Genomic DNA, 25,522 nt, shown 5'->3' on the forward strand with positions numbered 1-25,522 from the left:
CCTAAACGGTTAGGAGGAGTTTGTGCATATATTATGACGTCATTTTTTGATGTTTGTTTGTTTTGGACTTCGGTAAGGGTTTTTGCAGTTGTTTAAGCAAAATAAAAAAATATTGAGGCAATTCAAAGTTAGTAGCCGAAGTGTAAACCCCTTCGTCGGTGATCGTTAACAAACTATAGTTTTGGCAAGTCGGTTAGGACATCTACTTCGTGCATGACAAAAGTAATTTTTTCAACAATTGTTTACAGACAGATTTCACTGTATCACAATTCCAGTGGGTCAGAAGTTTACATACACTAAGTTGACTGTGCCTTTAAACAGCCACTGCCCTAAAACCGCCATAAAAAAGCCAGACTACAGATTGCAACTGCACATGGGGACAAAAAACGGAGTTTAAATGTATTTGGCTAAGGTGTATGTAAACTTCCAACTTCAACTGTATGTATACATTTAAAATCAGTTTTTCACAATTCCAAACATTTAATCAGAGTAAAAATTCCCCGTCTTAGGTCAGTTAGGATCACCACTTCCTTTTAAGAACGTGAATTGTCAGAATAATTGTAGAGAGAATTATTTATTTCAGCTTTTATTTCTTTCATCACATTCCCAGTGGGTCAGAAGTTTACATACACTCAATTAGTATTTGGTAGCGTTGCCTTTAAATTGTTTAACTTGGGTCAAACGTTTCGGGTAGCCTTCCACAAGCTTCCACAAGTTGGGTGAATTTTGGCCCATTTCTCCTGACAGAGCTGGTGTAACTGAGTCAGGTTTGTAGGATCCTTGATCGCACACGCTTTTTCAGTTCCACTCACAAATTTTCTACAGGATTGAGGTCCTGCTTGTGATGGCCACTCCAATACCTTGACTTTGTTGTCCTTAAGCCATTTTGCCACAACTTTGGAAGAATGCTTGGGGTCATTTAGAAGACCCCTTTGCGTCCAAGCTTTACTTCCCGACTGATGTCTTGAGATGTTTCTTCAATATATCCACATCATTTTCCATCCTCATGATGCCATCTATTTTGTGAAGTACACCAGTCCCTCCTTCAGCAAAGCACCCCCACAACATGATGCTGCCACCCCCGTGCTTCACGGTTGGGATGGTGTCTTTGGCTTGCAAGCCTCCCCCTTTTTCCTCCAAACATAACAATGGTCATTATGGCCAAACAGTTCAATTTCTGTTTCATCAGACCAGAGGACATTTCTCCAAAAAGTATGATCTTTGTCCCCATGTACAGTTGCAAACCTTAGTCTGTCTTTTTTATAGCAGTATTGGAACAGTGGCTTCTTCCTTGCTGAGCGGCCTTTCAGGTTATGTTGATATAGGACTCGTTTTACTGTGGATATAGATACTTTTGTACCGGTTTCCTCCAGCATCTTCACAAGGTCCTTTGCTGTTGTTCTGGGATTGATTTGCACTTTTCGCACCAAAGTACGCTCATCTCTAGGAGACAGAACGCGTCTCCTTCCTGAGCGGTATGACGGCTGCATGGTCCCATGGTGTTTATACTTGCGTACTATTGTTTGTACAGATGAACGTGGTACCTTCAGGCGTTTGGAAATTGCTCCCAAGGATGAACAAGACTTGTGGAGGTCTACAATTTTTTTCTGAGTTCTTGGCTGATTTTTTTTAATTTTCCCATAATGTCAAGCAAAGAGGCACTGAGTTTGAAGGTAGGCCTTGAAATACATCCACAGGTACACCTCCAATTGACTCAAATGATGTCAATTAGCCTATCAGAAGCTTCTAAAGCCATGACATAATTTTCTGGAATTTTCCAAGCTGTTTAAAGGCACAGTCAACTTAGTGTATGTAAATGTCTGACCTACTGGAATTGTGATACAGTGAATTAGAAGTGAAATAATCTGTCTGTAAACAATTGTTGGAAAAATGACTTGTCTCATGCACAAAGTATGACACAAAACTACTACTTGCCAAAACTATAGTTTGTTAACAAGAAATTTGTGGAGTGGTTGAAAAACGAGTTTTAATGACACCAACCTAAGTGTTTGTAAACTTCCCACTTCAACTGTATGTATGTATGGATGTATGCATGCATGTACATTTTTTTTGCCCTTTTTCTCCCTAATTTCGTGATATCAAATTGGTAGTTATCCTCCCCTAACCCGAACGACGCTGGGCCAATTGTGTGCCCCCTCATGGGTCTGCCGGTCATGGCCAGCTGTGACACTGCCTGGGATCGAACCCGGGTCTGAGGTGACGCCTCAAGCATTGAGATGCAGTGCCTTAGACCGCTGCGCGCCTTGGCCTAGCCGCCTTGCATCAAGCTAGCCGCCTCGGGCTAGCCGCCAGCCAAACTGAAGCATGCTGACACCTTAAGACAGATGAAGGCTCACTAAAAATGCTGAATTTCTTTCGTAACAATCTTGCTTTCTGCTACTTGATATTCTTACTCATGTAGCCTATTTCATACTCATGTCTTCATTGAAAAATAACAACTTTCTGTAAAAAGAGAGAGAAATAGAAAAGAAGGCATGAAGAGGCGAAAGGGACAGAGAGACAGAGACAGAAAGAAATGTAGGGAGAGAGATCCAGACCTAGTATGAGGTGCAGCTTGGTGTCTGTCTGGAAGGCATAGTGGAGGGTGACAAGGAACGGTGACTGTCTGATGTGTTCCAGAACCTGTCTCTCTGTGCGTGTGTGTTCTGCTGTCTTGGCCTTCTGTACGATTGTGGCCTTCTTCAACACCTTCATGGCGTATAGTTGACCTGCATCATGACCGCTCACTTTACGCACCAGGAACACCTTGCCATAGGCTGACATAGAAGCAAGAAAAACATTAAAACTCAGCAGCCAAAAGCTTTCAGTGCCAATGTTTTAGCTCAACTGGAGGACCAGATGGGAGACGTTTGTACTTTAGAAGGACCAATGGAATGGTCTCAAATGTACAAAACCACCCACACATCGCCCCCGGGAGAGGTAAAATGAATGTACCTTATTTAAATCTATGACAAATTCCCATCATTGGATTGGGTTTCAGAACTGTCACTGACCTCCAGTTCCCAGCACCTTTAGCAGCTCAAAGTTCTCAATTCCCACCCTCTCTACGTGGCCGGTCAGGTTGGCTGTGGGATGACAAAGATGGTGAGATCTTTAGCTTACAAACAAGTATCACAAATTCTTACAAATAGACACAGCTGCAGGCCTATAACATAGGCCTTGATCTAAAAAAATATATACACTGCTCAAAAAATAATGAAATAATAATAATAAAATAACACATCCTAGATCTGAATGAATTAAATATTCTTATTAAATACTTTTTTCTTTACATAGTTGAATGTGCTGACAACAAAATCACACAAGAATTATCAATGGAAATCAAATTTATCAACCCATGGAGGTCTGGATTTGGAGTCACACTCAAAATTAAAGTGGAAAACCACACTACAGGCTGATCCAACTTTGATGTAATGTCCTTAAAACAAGTCAAAATGAGGCTCAGTAGTGTGTGTGGCCTCCACGTGCCTGTATGACCTCCCTACAACGCCTGGGCATGCTCCTGATGAGGTGGCCAACTCCTGGACAGTCTGTGGTGCAACGTGGAGTTGGTGGATGGAGCGAGACATGATGTCCCAGATGTGCTCAATTGGATTCAGGTCTGGGGAACGGGCGGGCCAGTCCATAGCATCAATGCCTTCCTCTTGCAGGAACTGCTGACACACTCCAGCCACATGAGGTCTAGCATTGTCTTGCATTAGGAGGAACCCAGGGCCAACCGCACCAGCATATGGTCTCACAAGGGGTCTGAGGATCTCATCTCGGTACCTAATGGCAGTCAGGCTACCTCTGGCGAGCACATGGAGGGCTGTGCGGCCCCCCAAAGAAATGCCACCCCACACCATGACTGACCCACCGCCAAACCGGTCATGCTGGAGGATGTTGCAGGCAGCAGAACGTTCTCCACGGCGTCTCCAGACTCTGTCACGCCTGTCACATGTGCTCAGCGTGAACCTGCTTTCATCTGTGAAGAGCACAGGGTGCCAGTGGCGAATTTGCCAATCTTGGTGTTCTCTGGCAAATGCCAAACGTCCTGCACGGTGTTGGGCTGTACGCACAACCCCCACCTGTGGACGTCGGGCCCTCATACCACCCTCATGGAGTCTGTTTCTGACCGTTTGAGCAAACACATGCACATTTGTGGCCTGCTGGAGGTCATTTTGCAGGGCTCTGGCAGTGCTCCTCCTGATCCTCCTTGCACAAAGGCGGAGGTAGCGGTCCTGCTGCTGGGTTGTTGCCCTCCTACGGCCTCCTCCACGTCTCCTGATGTACTGGCCTGTCTCCTGGTAGTGCCTCCATGCTCTGGACACTACGCTGACAGACACAGCAAACCTTCTTGCCACAGCTCGCATTGATGTGCCATCCTGGATGAGCTGCACTACCTGAGCCACTTGTGTGGGTTGTAGACTCCGTCTCATGCTACCACTAGAGTGAAAGCACCGCCAGCATTCAAAAGTGACCAAAACATCATCCAGGAAGCATAGGAACTGAGAAGTGGTCACCACCTGCAGAACCACTCCTTTATTGGGGGTGTCTTGCTAATTGCCTATAATTTACACCTGTTGTCTATTCCATTTGCACAACAGCATGTGAAATTTATTGTCAATCAGTGTTGCTTCCTAAGTGGACAGTTTGATTTCACAGAAGTGTGATTGACTTGGAGTTACATTGTGTTGTTTAAGTGTTCCCTTTATTTTTTTGAGCAGTGTATATAAATAACGTTCATCCCAAAGAAACTAGGACTCTGCATTATTGAGTTGTTCTGCAAATATCATGTTAACATGTGTTATGTCAGTAAACACAACTGAAAGCCGTATGTAGGCCTGACACATGAGAAAGAGGGCACCATGACAAAGAGGGAGGGCATAACAAGTATGCCTATTAGGGATTGACATTAAGGTCTGAAATAGAGGTCTTCACGGGTCCAAAAAGTTGGAACCGTTCTGAACTAGATCCATGGCTTTCCACCCAACCCAATATACATAAATAACTTTTTTTTTAAATAGAGACCGTTCCGAATGGACCCGAGGAGTCAGACCCGTTCCGAAAAGGCTCGTGGAAAAACAGACCCGTGCTGGTTCGGGTCCGAGAGACCCGTTCAGATCCGAGAGCAGAAAGAGAGAAAGAAACCTCCGACTGGGTGCTGCCAGCGCCATCAATAAACGAGTGGTATTGGCCAAATGATCCACAGTTACCGGTCCTTCAAAACTGCCTAGGCTATATCAAATATCCCCCAAAAAATGTTTTTTGCTGTGTAGCATATTCAAAACTTTATAGCCCATTGTTTTTACTTTCCTAAAACAATAATTGTCCACCTCACGGTTCAGCTGTTAGAGATTTAAGCACAAATGCATCAAGGTATTGCATGCATATAGACCTACTGTATAGGCCTAGGCATCCACTGTATGATATTCATATTTAAAAAATAATTATAAAAAGGAAAACTCAACCATGCACACAGACACTCAAGCATGCACACAGACACTCAACCATGCACACAGACACTCAAGCATGCACACAGACACTCAACCATGCACACAGACACTCAAGCATGCACACAGACACTCAAGCATGCACACAGACACATGCACACAGACACTCAAGCATGCACACAGACACATGCACACAGACACTCAACCATGCAAATTGGCTAGATTATTATTTATTTGGACATCACACATTATAGTCTTACTCTTATCCAGACATCATACACAGTCACTAAATCACATCCAATATCACACACATCAACCTAATCAGATTTACTACACACATATTAACAAGCACTAATTATGGTCAATTTGGACTGAGAATAGTATCTAGTTATGGTAAGGGGTGAAATAAGTATAGCCAGTTATAATTGTAACGCTTTAGCAGATTATAAAAAAAGATCAGTCTTTACGTGGTGTTGGGTTCTGAGAATATGACATATACCTATTCATGTCACTGAGGAAGAGAGGGTAATGTATAACGTTTACATTATGTCAGGATATGTTATTGTTAGCCATCAGGGATCCTATGGGAGGGAAGAGACACAGTCTGCTTCCAATCACCATGACAACCTTGAGTTGGGGAGGAGTGAGCACTTTGGGGTAGAGGTCAGGTTAGATGAAGTGAGGAAGAACAGATATCACTAAGGTTCTGTCTAGCAACAGAGATGCATTGGCTGTTCAGCTGTGTAGGAGGAGCCTCAGCCTCGGAGAAAGGGTTAAATATCAGGGCTTGTGTGAATTTTTTTTTGTCTAATGCAGCTGTATTGATCCTCTGGGAAGAATAAACCTGGTTAAGCTTTCATAGTGTCCGTTGTGTTTTTACTCTGAAAATTAGAACCTAACAGTGGTTAAAAGACAAGGAATATAACATATACTGTTTACAGGAAACTCAATCTACATCCTTAGATGAAGTTGTGTGGGAAAAGGAATAGGGTGGTGAAAGAATTTTCTGTCATGGACAAAGGAACTCAAAAAGGTGTGATGATATTAATTAATTAACAACAAAAAATAGTCAAGAACGATTCGCAAGGAAGGTGGATCTTTTTGAATGTGAAAGTGGACAAAAAAGAGATTTGGCTCATTAATCTATATGGTCCAAATCAGGATGATCCATACTCTTCGAAAATATCTCTACCAATTTATTGAACTTACAGGCAACAAATGATGAAATCATTATGGTGGGAGATTACAACACAGTGGTAAGTACCTCAATGGACCGTAAAGGAAATCCCTCTACAAACCATCATCACCGTGCCCTTAAGGAAATCACAAATATTATGGACATTAGAAATAGTGGATATTTGGAGACTAAAAAACCCCAACCTAGTGAGATATACATGGAGGAGACTTAATCAAGCTAGTCGTCTTGACTACTTTCTTGTCTCTTTCTCTCTTGCATCAAAGGTTAAAAAAGTTTTAATAGGAGACAGAATGCGATCGAATCATCATCTAATTGGCCTTCGCATAACTCTTATAGAATTTCCACGTGGACGGGGATATTGGAAATTTAATCAAAGGACAATTTACCAAAGGACAATTTATTTCGAACTATGACAAAAGAATGTATAACTGAATTTTTCCAGTATAATATAGGTTCAGCAAATCCCCTTATTGTTTGGGATACCTTTAAATGTACCTTCAGAGGTCTTTTAATTCAATATTCATCAATAATAAAAAAGCAGTTTCTGGCTAATGAGACAAGACTAACAAGGGAAATCCATGAACTAATAGTACAGATAGATATCAATAAAAATGATACTACAGAGATACAAAATAAGTTAGAGGAAAAACAAAAAGAACTGGAGGAACTTATTCAAGAACGATCTAATGTAATCTATTACAACAATAAAGCAAACTGAATGGAATATGGAGAAAAATGCACCAAATTCTTCCTGAATCTCCAACACAGGAACACTAACAAAAATAATTTGCAGAAACTCGTTACTGAAGACATGATCTATGAATCTATGATTCTCAGAATTATATTTTAAAAGAGGAAGCTAAATATCTTAAGCAGATGTTCTATTTTCCTTCTCATCCCCATCCACTGAATGACGATGATTGTAAGGAACTCTTTCCAAATAATAAAAATAACAAATACATTTTTAAAATCTACAGAAAGATCAGTACGAAGGCCAAATTACAGAGGAAGAACTTTGAGGCTATTAAATACTTTCAGTCTGGAAAAATCTCATGGCTTGATGGCATACCGGCAGCGTTTTGAATTGTCAAGAGGAGTTAAACAAGGGTGTCCCCTGTCACCATATATATTCGTATTCAAAATGCTAGTTATTAAAATCAGATCAAATAACAACATTAGAGGATTAGAAATCCAAGGCTTAAAAACAAAGGTGTCCATGTATGCTGATGACTCAAGTTTTATATTAAGTCCGCAAGCTAGATCCCTGTAATGTCTCATTGAAGACCTAGATAACTTTTCTGGTCTCCCTGGACTAAAACCTAATTAGTGTACAATATGACGTATTGGATCTTTTTTTTTTAAATATATTGAAATTTTACATTACCCTGCAGTTTACCTATAAAGTGGGCTGACGGTGAAGTAGACATACTTGGTACTCATATCACAAAATATATAAATGAGCATTCCACAATGAATTTCAATAGAAAACTTGTAAAAATTGACAAGATTCTGCAACCAGTGCTACAAATACCCCTTATTAACATATATAGCCTAAGAAACAAGGCCCATGAATAACTTACTTTTAACAGATAACATTCATATTCTCACTATCTCTGAAACGCACTTAGATAATACCTTTGATGATACAGTGGTAGCAATACATGGTTATAACATCTACCGAAAATACAGAAATGCCAACGGAGGCGGTGTTGCTGTCTATATTCAGAACCACATTCCTGTAAAGCTTAGAGACGATCTAATGTTAAATACTGTTGAAGTAATACGGCTACAGGTTCATCTGCCTCACCTAAAGCCCATTCTTGTGGGAAGCTGCTATAGACCACCAAGTGCTAACAATCAGTATCTGGATAATATGTGTGAAATGCTTGATAATGTATGTGATATCAACAGAAAAGTATATTTTATGGGTGATTTAAATACTGACTGGCTATCATCAAGCTGCCCACTCAGGGAAAAAATTCAAACTGTAACCAGTGCCTGCAACCTGGATCAGGTTGTCAGTCAACCTACCAGGTTAGTTACAAACAGCACAGGAATGAAATCATAATGTGGGCAGCTTGATGTGGATAAAGAGTTACTTGTCTAACAGAACACAGAGGGTGTTCTTTAATGGAAGCCTATCAAATGTAATCAAATATAAATCAGGAATTCCCCAGGGTAGCTGTTTAGGCCCCTTGCTTTTACTTTTTTTTTTGACTAACGACATGCCACTGACTTTGAGTAAAGCCAGAGTTTCTATATATGCGGATGACTCAACACTATACACGTCAGCTACTACAGCGACTGAAATGAATGCAACACTCAACAAAGAGCTGCAGGTAGTTTCAGAGTGGGTGGCAAGGAATAAGTTAGCCCTAAATATTTCTAAAACTAAAAGCATTGTATTTGGAACAAAACACTCACTAAACCCTAAACCTCAACTAAATCTTGTAATAAATAATGTGGAAATTGAGCAAGTTGAGATGACTAAACTGCTTGGAGTAACACTAGATTGTAAACTGTCATGGTCAAAACATATTGACACAGTAGTAGCTAAGATGGGGAGAAGTCTGTTTATAATAAAGCATTGCTCTGCCTTCTTAACAACACTTTCAGCAAGGCAGGTCCTACAGGCCCTAGTTTTTTCGCACCTTGACTACTGTTCAGTCGTGTGGTCAGGTGCCACAAAAAAGGACTTAGGAAAATTGCAATTGGCTCAGAACAGGGCAGCACGGCTGGCCCTTGGATGTACACAGAGAGCTAATATTAATAATATGCATGTCAATCTCTCCTGGCTGAAAGTGAAGCTGTAGACAGACAGCACGAGCTGTTGGCACACAGCTCGAACACCCATGCATACCCCACAAGACATGCCACAAGGGGTCTCTTCACAGTCCCCAAGTCCAGAACAGACTATGGGAGGCACACAGTACTACATAGAGTCATGACTAGAGGTCGACCGATTAATTAGGGTATTTTTGGACACCGATTTGGCCAATTTTTTAAATATTTTTTTTTAAACCTTTATTTAACTAGGCAAGTCAGTTAAGAACACATTCTTATTTTCAATGACGGCCTAGGAACGGTGGGTTTACTGCCTTGTTCAGGGGCAGAACGACAGATTTTTACCATGTCAGCTCGGGGATTCAATCTTGCAACCTTACGGTTAACAAGTCCAACGCTCTAACCACCTGCCTTACATTGCAGTCCACGAGGAGCCTGCCTGTTACGCGAATGCAGTAAGAAGCCACGGTAAGTTGCTAGCTAGCATTAAACTTATAAAAAACAATCAATCAATCATAATCACTAGTTAACTACACATGGTTGATGATATTACTAGTTTATCTAGCGTGTCCTGCGTTGCATATAATCGATGCGGTGCACATTCGCGAAAAAGGACTGTCGTTGCTCCAACGTGTACCTAACCATAAACATCAATGCCTTTCTTAAAATCAATACACAAGTATATATTTTTAAACCTGCATATTTAGCTAAAAGAAATCCAGGTTAGCAGGCAATATTAACCAGGTGAAATTGTGTCAGTTCTCTTGCGTTCATTGCACGCAGAGTCAGGGTATATGCAACAGTTTGGGCCGCCTGGCTCGTTGCGAACTAATTTGCCAGAATTTTACGTAATTATGAAATAACATTGAAGGTTGTGCAATGTAACAGGAATATTTAGACTTATGGAAGCCACCCGTTAGATAAAATACGGAACGGTTCCGTATTTCACTGAAAGAATAAACGTTTTGTTTTCGAAATGATAGTTTCCGGATTCGACCATATTAATGACCAAAGGCTCGTATTTCTGTGTGTTATTATGTTATAATTAAGTCTATGATTTGATAGAGCAGTCTGACTGAGCGATGGTAGGCAGCAGCAGGCTCGTTCGTACACATTCATTCAAACAGCACTTTCGTGCGTTTTGCCAGCAGCTCTTCGCAAAGCTTCAAGCATTGAGCTGTTTATGACTTCAAGCCTATCAACTCCCGAGATTAGGCTGGTGTAACCGATGTGAAATGGCTAGCTAGTTAGCGGGGTGCGCGCTAATAGCATTTCAATCGGTGACGTCACTCGCTCTGAGACTTTGAGTAGTTGTTCCCCTTGCTCTGCATGGGTAACGATGCATCGAGGGTGGCTGTTGTCGATGTGTTCCTGGTTCGAGCCCAGGTAGGGGCGAGGAGAGGGACGGAAGCTATACTGTTACACTGGCAATACTAAAGTGCCTATAAGAACATCCAATAGTCAAAGGTATATGAAATACAAATGGTATAGAAATTATAGGAGAAATAGTCCTATAATTCCTATAATAACTACAACCTAAAACTTCTTACCTGGGAATATTGAAGACTCATGTTTAAAAGGAACCACCAGCTTTCATATATTCTCATGTTCTGAGCAAGGAACTTAAACGTTAGCTTTTTTACATGGCACATATTCCACTTTTACTTTCTTCTCCAACACTTTGTTTTTGCATTATTTAAACCAAATTGAACTTGTTTCATTATTTATTTGAGGCTAAATTGATTTTATTGATGTATTATATTAAGTTAAAATAAGTGTTCATTCAGATTGTTGTAATTGCCATTATTACAAATAAAACTTTTTTATAAAAAAAATAATAATTTTAAATCGGCCGATTAATCGGTATCGGCTTTTTTTGGTCCTCCAATAATCGGTATCGGCGTTGAAAAATCATAATCGGTCGACCTCTAGTCATGACTACATGGAACTCTATTCCACATCAAGTAACTGACGCAAGCAGTAAAAAACACCTTATAGGACTGTGAAACAACACACACATTGGCACAGACACATGCATAAACACACACACACACGCACACATATATACGATAACATACACACTATACATACACATGGATTTAGTCATGTAGATACAGTGGGCTCCAAAATTACTGGCACCCCTGACTGGCAATGCACAAAAAATACTTTAAAATATATAAACAATACAATTATAGAGATAAACTAAAAAAAAAAACATGTGAAAAATACTGTACTTTGTAATGTTTCAATGGAACCCACCAAAATCATGTATTGATTTAATTAAAAATCATTGTCCTCCAAATCAAAGTCTCACAATTAATGGCACCCTTAAATATTATTGCAAATAACATCTACCAAAATTAAACCAGGAATTAAATTCCAATTATTTAAGTTTATCTAAGTGTTAAGGAACTACAGTGGGGAGAACAAGTATTTGATACACTGCCGATTTTGCAGGTTTTCCTACTTACAAAGCATGTAGAGGTCTGTAATTTTTATCATAGGTACACTTCAACTGTGAGAGAAGGAATCTAAAACAAAAATCAAGAAAATCACATTGTATGATTTTTAAGTAATTCATTTGCATTTTATTGCATGACATAAGTATTTGATCACCTACCAACCAGTAAGAATTCCGGCTCTCACAGACCTGTTAGTTTTTCTTTAAGAAGCCCTCCTGTTCTCCACTCATTACCTGTATTAACTGCACCTGTTTGAACTCGTTACCTGTATAAAAGACACCTGTCCACACACTCAATCAAACAGACTCCAACCTCTCCACAATGGCCAAGACCAGAGAGCTGTGTAAGGACATCAGGGATAAAATTGTAGACCTGCACAAGGCTGGGATGGGCTACAGGACAATAGGCAAGCAGCTTGGTGAGAAGGCAACAACTGTTGGCGCAATTATTAGAAAATAGAAGAAAATAGAAGAAGTTCAAGATGATGGTCAATCACCCTCGGTCTGGGGCTCCATGCAAGATCTCACCTCGTGGGGCATCAATGATCATGAGGAAGGTGAGGGATCAGCCCAGAACTACACGGCAGGACCTGGTCAATGACCTGAAGAGAGCTGGGACCACAGTCTCAAAGAAAACCATTAGTAACACACTACGCCGTCATGGATTAAAATCCTGCAGCGCACACAAGGTCCCCCTGCTCAAGCAGGCGCATGTCCAGGCCCGTCTGAAGTTTGCCAATGACCATCTGGATGATCCAGAGGAGGAATGGGAGAAGGTCATGTGGTCTGATGATTCAAAAATAGAGCTTTTTGGTCTAAACTCCACTCGCCGTGTTTGGAGGAAGAAGAAGGATGAGTACAACCCCAAGAACACCATCCCAACCGTGAAGCATGGAGGTGGAAACATAATTCTTTGGGGATGCTTTTCTGCAAAGGGGACAGGACGACTGCACCGTATTGAGGGGAGGATGGATGGGGCCATGTATTGCGAGATCTTAGCCAACAACCTCCTTCCCTCAGTAAGAGCATTGATGATGGGTCGTGGCTGGGTCTTCCAGCATGACAACGACCCGAAACACACAGCCAGGGCAACTAAGGAGTGGCTCCGTAAGAAGTATCTCAAGGTCCTGGAGTGGCCTAGCCAGTCTCCAGACCTGAACCCAATAGAAAATCTTTGGAGGGAGCTGAAAGTCCGTATTGCCCAGCGACAGCCCCGAAACCTGAAGGATCTGGAGAAGGTCTGTATGGAGGAGTGGGCCAAAATCCCTGCTGCAGTGTGTGCAAACCTGGTCAAGAACTACAGGAAACGTATGATCTCTGTAATTGCAAACAAAGGATTCTGTACCAAATATTAAGTTCTGCTTTTCTGATGTATCAAATACTTATGTCATGCAATAAAATGCTAATTAATTACTTAAAAATCATACAATGTGATTTTCTGGATTTTTGTTTTAGATTCCGTCTCTCACAGTTGAAGTGTACCTATGATAAAAATGACAGACCTCTACATGCTTTGTAAGTAGGAAAACCTGCAAAATCGGCAGTGTATCAAATACTTGTTCTCCCCACTGTATATAGAGCCATTTCATCACTTCCTTTTTCACTAGAGTATAAAAATGAGGTAACACACATGCAATATCCCTTTGTCATCCAACACCATGAAGAAAAGAAAAGAACTGGCAGTTCAAAAGGGACAGATGGTCGTAGACCTTCATAAATCTGGTAATGGCTACAAGAAGATCCACAAACGATTGAATGAGCACTGTCAGGGCAATTATTAAAACATTCTAAAGATATGGAACAGTTGAAAACCTCACGGGTAGAGAACGTAAATGCATTTTGCCCCCCAGGATAGGGAGGAGGATTGTGAGAAAAGCAACAAAACCCCCAATAATCACTGTGAAAGAATTGCAGTCCTTGGTGGCGTCTTGGGGTCGCCAGGTTTAAAAAAGCACCATCAGACGCCACCTCCACAACCACAGGCTCTTTGGAAGGGTTGCCAGAAGAAAGCCCTTAATGACCCCAAGACACAGACGCAAGCGCTTGGAGTTTGCTAAACGTCATTTAAATTATGATTGGAAGAAGGTGCTCTGGTCAGATGATACCAAAATTGAACGTTTTGGTCAGATACAGCATCGGCATGTTTGGCGTCGAAACAGAGATGCATACAAGGAGAGGCACCTCATACTCACGGTGAAATATGGTGGTGGGTCAGTGATGTTTTGGGGCTGTTTTAATTCCAGAGGTCCAGAGGCACTGGTTAAGATTGATGGCATAATGAATTCCACCAAGTATCAGGCAATTTTGGCTGACAATCTGGTTGCCTCTGCCAGAAGGCTGGGACTTGGCCGTATGTGGACAATCCAACAAGACAATTACCCAAAACATACCTCAAGATCCACACAGAAATGGTTCTGTGACAACAAAATCAATGTTCTGCCATGGCCATCTTAGTCACCGGACCTCAATCCAATCGAAAACCTGTGGGCTGAGTGGAAGAGGGCAGTTGATAAGCGCAAACCCAAGAATGTGAAGGATCTTGAAAGTATCTGCATAGAGGAATGGTTCAAAATCCCTCCAAACGTGTTCCTTAACCTTGTCAAACATTACAGGAAAAGACCATGCTGTTATCCCTGCCAGAGGTGGTGGCACTAAGTACTAAATGAGGAGTGCCAATAATTATGAAACCTTGATTTTGGTGAAATGTATTTTATATTAAATAATTGTATGTTTTTGGTGGGTTCCATTGAAACATTAATAAAGTACAGTATTTCTCACATGTTGGTATTTTGAGTTTCTCTATAATTATATTGTTTATATTTTTTAAAGTATTGTTTGTGCATTGCCAGTCAGGGGTGCCAGTAATTTTGGAGCCTACTGTATGTGGTAGTGGTGGAGTAGGGGCCTGTGGGCACACAGTGTTGTGAAATCTGTGAATGTATTTGTAACGGGTGTGGTCGGAAGGAAGAGACCAAGGCGCAGCGTTCTTTGAGTTCCACATAATTTAATAACGAAGTGAAACTTTGACAGGACAAAACAATAAAGAATACAACGACCGAACAGCTTCGACGTGCAAACTCCCTGCACACAAACAAAGAACAAGATCCCACACAGAAGGAGGGAAAGGGCTGCCTAAGTATGATCCCCAATCAGAGACAACGATAGACAGCTGCCTCTGATTGGGAACCACACTCGGCCAGAAACAAAGAAATACAAAACATAGAAATAAAGAACATAGAATGCCCACCCAAATCACACCCTGACCAAATCAAAATAGAGACATAAAAAGGCTCTCTAAGGTCAGGGCGTGACAGTATTGTAATGTTTTAAAATTGTATAAACTGCCTTAATTTTGCTGGATCCCAGGAAGTGTATAATGGGGATCCATAATAAATACAATTACAAACCATGGAGAGGTAAATACCTGTCTATTTAAGGAAAAATGTTCTGATTAACTCCTTAGTCATATCTCAGTTTACTCACTTACTTATGGCGCTGCCTACTCCTGATGATTCGTTTTTCAAATCATATGAGCAAAAAATATTTCGCTTTATCTGGGACGCTAAACCAGACAAAATAAAGCGTGCCTATCTATATAATGAATATGAATTGGGTGAGTTGAGATTATTAAATATAAAAGCACTAAACCTCTCTCTAAAAGCTTCACTTATTCAAAAGTTTTACTTGAACCCTAAATGGTTCTCAAGTAGATTAATAAGAAAAAAATGGCCTTTGTGCAGATTGCCATGTCTCATTTTCGATGAATTGAAAATGATACTTTTTTCAAAGTATCTCTATTTTCAAACAAGCATTGCGGAGCTGCCTACAACTTCAATTTCATCCCACTGAAAAGATAGAACAAATATTACAACATATTATGGCTGAAGTCAAATGTGCTGGTTGATAAAATACTTGTATTTATGGGAAGGGTATTTTGTTTTTAAATGATATTGTAAATTGGAATGGTAGAGTTATGTCTTTCATGGAGTTATCAGAATTGTATGGGAAGGTCTGCTCAATCCAAGAGTACAACCAATTGATTACAGCATTATCCCAAAAATAGAGGAGGCAGGTGGCAGCGGGAGGAGGTAGGGAACTGTTCTGTCTGCCCAATTTAAAGGATCAAAACTGTCAGAGGAATAAAAATAGCATAAACAGGAAAGTAAACCCGTTTCATTTGAGGACCAGGATGTTGACAGCTGTGCCATACAGATTGCAAAATAGTTGGGAAGAATTTTTGATGTACCAATTCCATGGTATGAGTTGATATATAAAACAACGCAAGATTCAAGACTTCGTGCTTTTCAGCTAAAATTATTATATAGAATTCTTGCCACCAACAAAATGTTGAATATTTTGTGCATTCAATCATTGAAGCTGTGCAGATTTTGTTGTGAGGATACAGAATCAATAGACCATTTATTTTGGTATTGTCCTCAGGTAGCCTGTTTCTGGTCTCAGGTTCAGGAATGGCTGAAAATACAGAACATTGATCTAAAATTGACCCTAGAAATAGAACTGTTGGGAGATCTGGAGAGACGGGTTCAGTCAATTAATAATATACTAATACTTTGAGTAAAAGTATTTATCTTCAACTCGCAATCTGTGGATTCTATTCGATTAGATAGATTGAAATTGTATGTTAAACATCACAGCATAGATATATGGTGTGTAGAAATCTGAAGAGGGTGGCCGGCAGAGAAAGGTGGGAGGGGCTGAGGGAAGCTGAGGGTTGGGATGTGGAATTGGAGACAAGTGGGAGTGGAGTTGCTGGGCGGGGGATAGAATTATGGTCAAAGATAAAAGTATTAAAAAATAAAGTCAAAAATAAAACAAACAAAAAGTAAGTTTGAATGACACTGAGGGGTAGTGTTTTTACAGCTAATGCCGGTTTGCCTGAGGCTGATGCCATACAGGAGTTTGTACACATGCATATACAAACACTCTCATTCACATGCACATGTGCACATACACAAGTAAAGAGTGCTATACATGCACTCAAACATATTCATTTGGCCTTGTTGTTATGATTTTTGTTGTCCTTGATGTTTTTGTTGTTTTTTTGCATTGTTGTTTTCTGTTTTCATTTGTCTTTCTCTTTTTTTCTCTCTTTGTGTTAATTTTGTTGGTGCATGGGGGGGCTCTTGGTGGTGGGGAATGGAATATATATATATTTTTTTATTACTATTATTATTTTTTTAATCTGGGGGGGGGCGGATGTTTGAGGGTCAGCTCATGAGGAACTGTGGGGGGGGGATCTTAGAGGGCTGGCGGTTGGGAGCTTGGGCCGGTGGCTGATGGATCCCTGGTTTCAGGTCCCCGTTTTTTGCCTTTGTAGGGGGATCTGTCGACGTGCCCTTGAGCGGGGCGTTGATCCTGGTTGCTTCTGTGTGTCGCTCTGGATGGGAGTCCGTTAGAGGACTAACGTGATGTGGTTGTTGAGCGGCTTCACTGCAAGTATATTGTATGATTTAAACATTCAATAAAAACATTTAATAAAAAACATATATAAAAAGGAAGAGAAGCTTAGGCCGAGCCCTAGAGAGACCAAGGGAAACAGAGATATGCCGGCACCATGTTCCCATTTCTTTATCAAAGAGGCTACTACTGCTGTACAGATATGGGCATACAGAAGGAGACTAATTCAAACATTTTCGATAAGAATATATTTTTATAAAGATAAGCATTATATTGTTAGATTAAAGGAGTAACTCCGGTAGGCCTAAACCAGGGCTATTCAACTGCCGGCATGCGAGCCAGATCCGGCCCGTTTATTAAGGTAGACTGGTCATTCGATCAATTCTGAACATTAACAAAAGATCTGTAAACAAATCCCGGCCAAAATCCACTATTGTGGTTGTCTTTAGTGTGGTTTCTGACGCTTTTTAGCACCTATGTTGATTATTTTTTCTTCATACGAATTTAGCTCGTGTTTGAACGGTTTAAGCTACAAAATATTATGACCCCATTCCTGAAAGCTACGACTCTCTCCATTTTCCTGTCTGATGCTCACAAGGACTTTTTAGAAAGGATTTTGACAAAATAAATGCACCTAATGACTGAGGGAAATGAAATGCATACTTCCTTCAGACTGGAATTTGGCATTGCCTGATTTGACATAACTTTTAATTATTTATTGAGATGCTCAGATTTCAGATGATTATACAATTACCTAATTACTTTTAAGAAGCTTTTAATATTTGTTTAAATAAAAAGTGAGCGTTGAGGTTTTTACTTTTCAATGATCATCACATTTTTGGGGTTGCACCTCGACTCACATTGGTTGAGCGCCCTCCACTTCTTCTTTCCCACTTCTTTCCGCTTTTTTATTTATACAGTTCTTCCGAAGAATAATCGCATGTGGAAAATGTCCTGCCCCCTTGTATTTAACCTTTTTAAACATCTGTCCCTCAGTAAGAATATTTGTATGTACTATATATCCCCATTAGCTGCTGCCAAGGCACACACACACATAAGCATGCATAGACAAACAGGCTTTACTCAGAGCCAGTGGCAGGTCATTGATAAAGATTGAAAAAAGTAAGGGGCCTCGACTGTTGTCCTGGGAAATGCCTGACTACCTGGATTATGTTGGTGAGGCTTTCATTAAAGAACACTCTCTGTGTTCTGTTATACAGGTAACTCTCGATTCACAATATAGCAGGGGCTATAGTTGAATAACCCAGGACTACAGTTGAATAGCCCTGGCCTAAACCATTATTTCACACCTGTTGGAGTCAGTTGGCGCACCATTGCACAATGCCTTCATAGAGCTGCAGTAGCTACTTGTAAGCCTAATAATAGCCATACAATATCAAACATTCACAAAATTTTTACTTTATTAGGGGAATATCAAAAAGTAAGTCAAGTCATTGTTTATAGGGAAATGTGAATAGGTTATTATATTGCAGCATTAAATTAAGTTTGGCATCTTTGGTTTTTCCTTTTCATGGTTTGAGTGCGAGTAGCCCTATAGTAGCCAGATAGACCTAGCGGTCATTATATTATATTGCGGCAAACATTACAGTTGGAACTTAATTTGGCCAAAGAAAATGGCTCAAAATAATGAAACAAAACAATTGTTGCATATTTACAGAAGTGGTTTAAAAAGTTAAAAACAGACTTATATTGCAGCAATTACCAAAAAAGTGAGTGCCTACCGTAGGCCTAACCAACAAATGGCAACAATAAACTAACGATAAATACGAAGCAAATTTTTTTTTTAAGAGTTCTAACTTAATTTAGCCAATGAAATTGGCTCAACAAAATTAAACAAAACACTTTTTGCATATTTAAAGAACTGGTTTACGCTGTGTCGGCAGGATAGAACAGCGGTGTCTGATAAGACAGGGGGCGGCGGACTATGTATTTTTGAAAATAACAGCAGGTGCACGATATCTAAGGAAGTCTCGAAGTTATGCTCGCCTGAGGTAGAGTATCTCATGATAAGCTGTAGACCACACTATCTACCTAGAGAGTTTATCTGTATATTTTGTAGCTGTCTACATACCACTACAGACTTAGGCTGGCACTAAGACAGCACTCAATGAGCTGTATTCCACCATAAGCAAACAGGAAAACGCTCACCCAGAGGAGGAGCTCCTAGTGGCCGGGGACTTTTAATGCAGGGAAACTTAAATCCATTTTAACAAATTTCTATCAGCATGTTAAATGTGCAACCAGAGGGGGGAAAAAAACTCTGGACCACCTTTACCCGACACACAGAGACGCATGCAAAGCTCTCACTCGCCTTCCATTTGGCAAATCTGACCATAATTCTATCCTCCTGATTCCTGCTTACAAGCAAAAATTTAAGCAGGAAGCACCAGTGACTCGGTCAATAAAAAGTGGTCAGATGGAGCAGATGCTAAGCTAGAGGAATGTTTTGTTAGCACAGACTGGAATATGTACTGGGATTCCTCCGATGTCTTTGAGGAGTACACCACAGTCATTGGCTTCATCAATAAGTGCATCGATGACATCATCCCCACAGTGACCGTACGTATATACCCCAACCAGAATCCATGGATTACAGGCAACATCAGCACTGAGCTAAAAGCTAGAGCTGCCACTTTCAAGGAGCGGGACTCTAACCCGGAAGCTTATAAGAAATCCCGCTATGCCCTCCGACGAACCATCAAACAGGCAAAGCGTCATTACAGGACAAAGATCGAACTACACCTGCTCTGATGCTCATCGGATGTGGCAGTGCTTTCAAACCATTACAGACTACAAAGGGAAGCACAGCCGAGAGCTGCCCAGTGACACGAGCCTACCAGACGAGCTAAACTACTTCTATGCTCGCTTCGAGGAAAATAACACTGAAAAATGCATGAGAGCACCAGTTGTTCCGGAAGACTGTGTGATCACGCTCTCCGCGGCCGATGTAAGTAAGACCTTTAAACAGGTCAACATTTACAAGGCCGGAGGGCCAGATGGATTACTAGGACGTGTACTGCGAGCATGTGCTGACTAACTGGCAAGTGTCTTCACTGACATTTTCAACCTCTCCCTGTCCGAGTATGTAACACCAACATGTTTTAAGCAGACCACCATAGTCCCAGTGCCCAAGAACACTAAGGTAACCTGCCAAAATGACTACTGACCCATAGCACTCACATCTGTAGCCATGAAGTGCTTTGAAAGGCTGGTCATGGCTCACATCAACACCATTATCCCAGAAACCCTAGACCCACTTCAATTTGCATACCGCCCTAACAGATCCACAGATGATGCAATCTCTATTGCACTCCACACTTCCCTTACCCACCTGGACAAAAGGAACACCTATGTGAGAATGCTATTCATTGACTACAGCTCAGCATTCAACACCATAGTGCCCTCAAAGCTCATCAATAAGCTAAGGACCCTGGGACTAAACACCTCCCTCTGCAACTGGATCCTGGGCTTCCTGACAGGACGCCCACAGGTGGTAAGGGTAGGTAACAACACATCCGCCACGCTGATCCTCAACACAGGGGCCCCTCAGGGGTGCGTGCTCAGTCCCCTCCTGTCCTACCTGTTCACGGCCAGGCATGACTCCAACACCATCATTAAGTTTGCCGATGACACAACAGTGGTAGGCCTGATCATCGACAACGACGAGACAGCCTATAGGGAGGAGGTCAGAGACCTGGCCGTGTGGTGCCAGGACAACAACCTCTCCCTCAACGTGATCAAGACAAAGGAGATGATTGTGGACTACAGGAAAAAGAGGACCGAGCACGCCCCCATTCTCATCAACGGGGCTGTAGTGGAGCAGGTTGTGAGCTTCAAGTTCCTTGGTGTCCACATTACCAACAAACTAACATGGTCCAAGCACACCAAGACAGTCATGAAGAGGGCACGACAAAACCTATTCCCCCTCAGGAGACTGAAAAGATTTGGCATGGGTTCTCAGATCCTCAAAAGGTTCTACAGCTGCACCATCGAGAGCATCCTGACTGGTTGCATCACTGCCTGGTATGGCAACTGCTAGGCCTCTGACCGCAAGGCACTACAGAGGGTAGTGCGTACGTCCCAGTACATCACTGTGGCAAAGCTTCCTGCCATCCAGGACCTCTATTCCAGGCGGTGTCATAGGAAGGCCCATAAAAATTGTCAAAGCCTCCAGCCACCCAAGTCATAGACTGTTTTCTCTGCTACCGCACGGCAAGCAGTATCGGAGCTCCAAGTCTAGGTCCAAGAGGCTTCTAAAAAGCTTCTACCCCGACGCCATAAGACTCCTGAACATCTAATTTAATGGCTACCCAGACTATTTACATTGCTCCCCAACCCCATCTTTTACACCGCTGCTACTCTGTTGTTGTTGTTGTTGTTGTTGTTGTTGTTATCTATGCATAGTCACTTTAATAACTCTACCTACATGTACATATTACCTCAATTACCTTGACTAACCGGTGCCCCCGCACATTGACTCTGTACCGGTACCCCCCTGTATATAGTCTTGCTATTGTTATTTTACAGCTGCTCTGTAAGCAGTTTTTGGACAAGGTATGACAGAAATCCATGCTTTGCTTTTATTGTCCAATGTTTCAAATGCTATCTTTTTAGCACAAATCCAATGCAAGTAAATTGTACCTATATTCGCATTTTCACACTTCATGTCCAAATCATCAAAAATGTATATTCAAATCTCAATGATGTTACTTATAGATGATTTGGATATGAAGCATGAAAATGCTAATACACAGTACTAGTCAAAAGTCTGGACACACCAACTCATTCAAGGTTTTTTCTTTTCTTTAGTATCTTCTACATTGTAGAATAATAGTGAAGACATCAAAACTATGAAATAACACATATGCAATCATGTAGTAACCAAAAAAAGTGTTAAACAAATCAAAGTATATTTTAGATTCTTCAAAGTAGCCACCCTTTGCCTTGATGACAGCTTTGTACTCTTGGCATTCTCTCAACCAGCTTCATGAGGAAGTCACCAAGAATGCATTTCAAATAACAGGTGTGCCTTGTTAAAAGTTAATTTGTGTAATTTCTTTCCTTCTTAATGTGTTTGAGCCAATCAGTTGTGTTGTGACAAGGTAGGGGTGGTATACAGAAGATAGCCCTATTTGGTAAAAGACCAAGTCCATATTATGGCAAGAACAGCTCAAATAAGCAAAGAGAAACGACAGTCCATCATTACTTTAAAACATGAAGGTCAGTCAATACGGAACATTTCAAGAACTTTGAAAGTTTCTTCAAGTGCTGTCGCAAAAACCATAAAGCGCTATGATGAAACTAGCTCTCATGAGGAACGCCACAGGAATGGAAGACCCAGAGTTACCTCTAATGAACTTATCCTCTGCAGCAGAGTTACCAGCCTCAGAAATTGCAAAGTTCAAGTAACAGACACATCTCAACATTAACTGTAGAAAATAGTAAAAATTAAAAATAAACCTTGAATGAGTAGGTGTATATTTTGAATTTTTTGTGTAGATTGTTGACAATTTTTTTTACAATTAAATCAATTTTAATCCCACTTTCTAACACAATAAACTGTGAAGAAATCCAAGGGGTCTCAATACTTTTGCAAGGCACTGTATATTTTGTGGAGACTTGAGTCCTCGGTCCATCCTTAAAATCAACACTCATGCACAAGACTCATACAAACACATGACCCACAGATTGATGATGATCATTAAAGGCAAGGTCAGAGGTCAGTGCTCAGTGAATTATAAACTGGGAAGCCACCTAGTGTATGAGAACAGAACATGTGTGATGCAACTTCACCCATTAAAACAACATTCAAGGACAGGGCACATTGTAACAAAACAGGCTAAATAGCCCGTGCTACAGCAGTCCTTCCTATCTAAAGCAGAAAACAGACACAGCTGTGAGTGAAAAAAATATATACTATTTTCAGCCAGCCAATTTATTTCTCTCTCTTCAACACCCCTGTTTTTGAAAAAACGCTTTATTTATTTATTATTCCTCCTGGGTTCCTGCATGACAACTTCTTTCTGTGTTTTTACAGCTGGCTAAAGCATTGGTACCAATTAAACTGACCTCTAATCTAGAACAGGGGCATATTATATTCAGACACAGCCTGGAATAGATCACTACACTTTGCATGCAGATATCAACAATGATGGCTGATAATGCTTTGTGCACATACACATTAAGGGGAGGGGAGTGGGGGAGAGCGAGAGAGAGAGATATCAACAATGTTGGCTACTAATGCTTTGTGCACAAACACATTAAGGGGAGGGGGAGGGGAGAGAGAGTGCGAGAGAGAGAGAGTGTGAGAGAGTGCGAGAGAGAGAGAGATCAACCATGATGGCTACTAATGCTTTGTGCACAAACACATTAAGGGCAGAGAGAGAGCAAGAGCAAGCGAGAGAGAGATAGAAAGACAGGAAAGATAAGAGAGAGGAGAGATAAGAGAGAAGAGATAAGAGAGGAGAGATAAGAGATAGAGACAGGGAGAGGTGAGAGAGGGAAGCTTGTATGTAGCCTTAGCCTAGTAAGCCCATGCACATCACTCTCACACAGTGTGGACTGAGGCTGCATAGTGCTGAGATTGAGCTAGCATCGTAGATAGATATTTGGCAGAAATGGGGCCACCTTCCTATCTAGAGGAAACAGAATGATGTGCCTCGAGAACCTCACAGGGACGCATCCTCTATTTATCTTGTTTAATTGGAGTGTATGTGCATGTGTGTTACTAGGATGGATGCATTGGTGGTGCAGTGCCCTTCACTATACAGGCTTTCCTCAGAGGGCTGTTTTTTACTTTACAGTCGCTGCGATCTCAACGCTTAGTGAAGTGAGCTAGAGGCAAGCTTTGGAAAATGCTGTAATTAAGTATTCATATGTATGTTGGATCATGGATATGACTATCAATTAATAGTAATTACACTGTCAAGCATTGGTCGGCATATTCAGAGTAACATCACATGAAGCAAATAAAGATGACATTCTTAGTAGCAAAAGAAAACATTTCAATTTTACTTGCAATAAATGATTACATTGTGACATCCTCCAAAATGCTTGATAGGGTGGGATAATGGAAACTTGAAAGACAGACAGGGCAGTGTATTCAACAACTGAAGATGCAACTCAGATGACAGGTCTCACTCAAGGTTCTTGCGCCTGACATCCATGGAATAATGACAGCCGAACAAAACAACCACCATGGCGGGAACACAAGACGCGAATAGGCATATTACCTACTACTGTTATGTAACTACCGCCACGAATGGTAAACAGGCTTACACATACAGCTAGCTAGCAAACATGAACTATTGGCCAACACTCCCCTGTCAAGCGCTCGTCGGTCTTCTACTTCTTACTAATGTTTGATGTTTTATATTTGTCATTTTGGACTGAAAGATAACTAATGTCACAGTTTTAAAACATGAGCCTGCATGGCGACGGTCAAGTTAACTTAGTTTGCTTAGCAAATTACATGGCTTGACACTTTACCTGCCTTTTTTGGATTTGACAGACAGCACTTGCAAATCCCAGCGGCAGAGTAACGTTAGCTACTGTAGCTAGCTAAGTTAGCTAACCGTTGCCATTTCATTAACTAGCTAACCTGTTATTTAGCTAGGTAACGTTAATCACCATCAGCACATTTAGTAGCTAGATAAATTCATCTCACATTATTATCTAACGTTAGCTAGTTAGAAATATAGCTAGCTGGACAACTTACCATTTTTCAGCTCATGTTTCACAGTAAACGGTTCACCTTCTCTAGAAGATCCTTCCATCGAAGATGGCATTGTATTCCAAATGTGCCCAACGATACACTTGCTGGCTAGCACATCAGCAACATTACTTAGATCGTTTGAAATTACAGAAACACATGTAGCTAGCTATATATGGTTTCAATGTGGTGTTGACCAGCTAGCTTTGATAGAAAAGAAATGGGTTAGCTTGTCAAGCAAAACAAAAATGTGTCAAAACAAGACAGTTTAGAGGGGGAGGGGTAACCACTACTACACCTTCACGACCAAGCCCCCCCTTCAGCTGTGATTGGGGTTGCTATGTGGAGTATTAACATCTGATTGGGCCCATTTTGCTATCCATGACCGATAGGCCCTACTTCCTGCCCCCTTATTGGTCAAATACTTGACAGCGAATATCAGTGTCCTCCTCCTCACGAGACGAGAGCAACGCCAG

At 41.1% G+C, this 25,522-nt stretch overlaps 1 protein-coding gene across 2 annotated transcripts in view; it reads right to left on the bottom strand.

The window, feature by feature from the left end:
• The window catches only part of LOC139563438 (ribosomal protein S6 kinase alpha-5-like), a 59,005-nt gene extending 33,694 nt beyond the window's left edge, over positions 1-25,311 (bottom strand). For both annotated transcript variants that reach the window (XR_011672562.1, XM_071382109.1), the window contains exons 1-3: positions 25,053-25,311; positions 3,015-3,086; positions 2,559-2,777 (exon numbers count right to left, since the gene is read on the bottom strand). Coding sequence is in view for 1 of the 2 variants with exons in the window: in XM_071382109.1 (XP_071238210.1) it covers positions 2,559-2,777; positions 3,015-3,086; positions 25,053-25,122 (361 nt within the window). In the remaining variant the exon portion in view is untranslated. The remainder of the gene's footprint in view (positions 1-2,558; positions 2,778-3,014; positions 3,087-25,052) is intronic.
• Positions 25,312-25,522: the final 211 nt, after the last annotated feature.

The sequence above is a fragment of the Salvelinus alpinus genome, chromosome 34 (assembly GCF_045679555.1).
Source record: "Salvelinus alpinus chromosome 34, SLU_Salpinus.1, whole genome shotgun sequence".
In the NCBI taxonomy this organism is placed as follows: domain Eukaryota; kingdom Metazoa; phylum Chordata; class Actinopteri; order Salmoniformes; family Salmonidae; genus Salvelinus; species Salvelinus alpinus.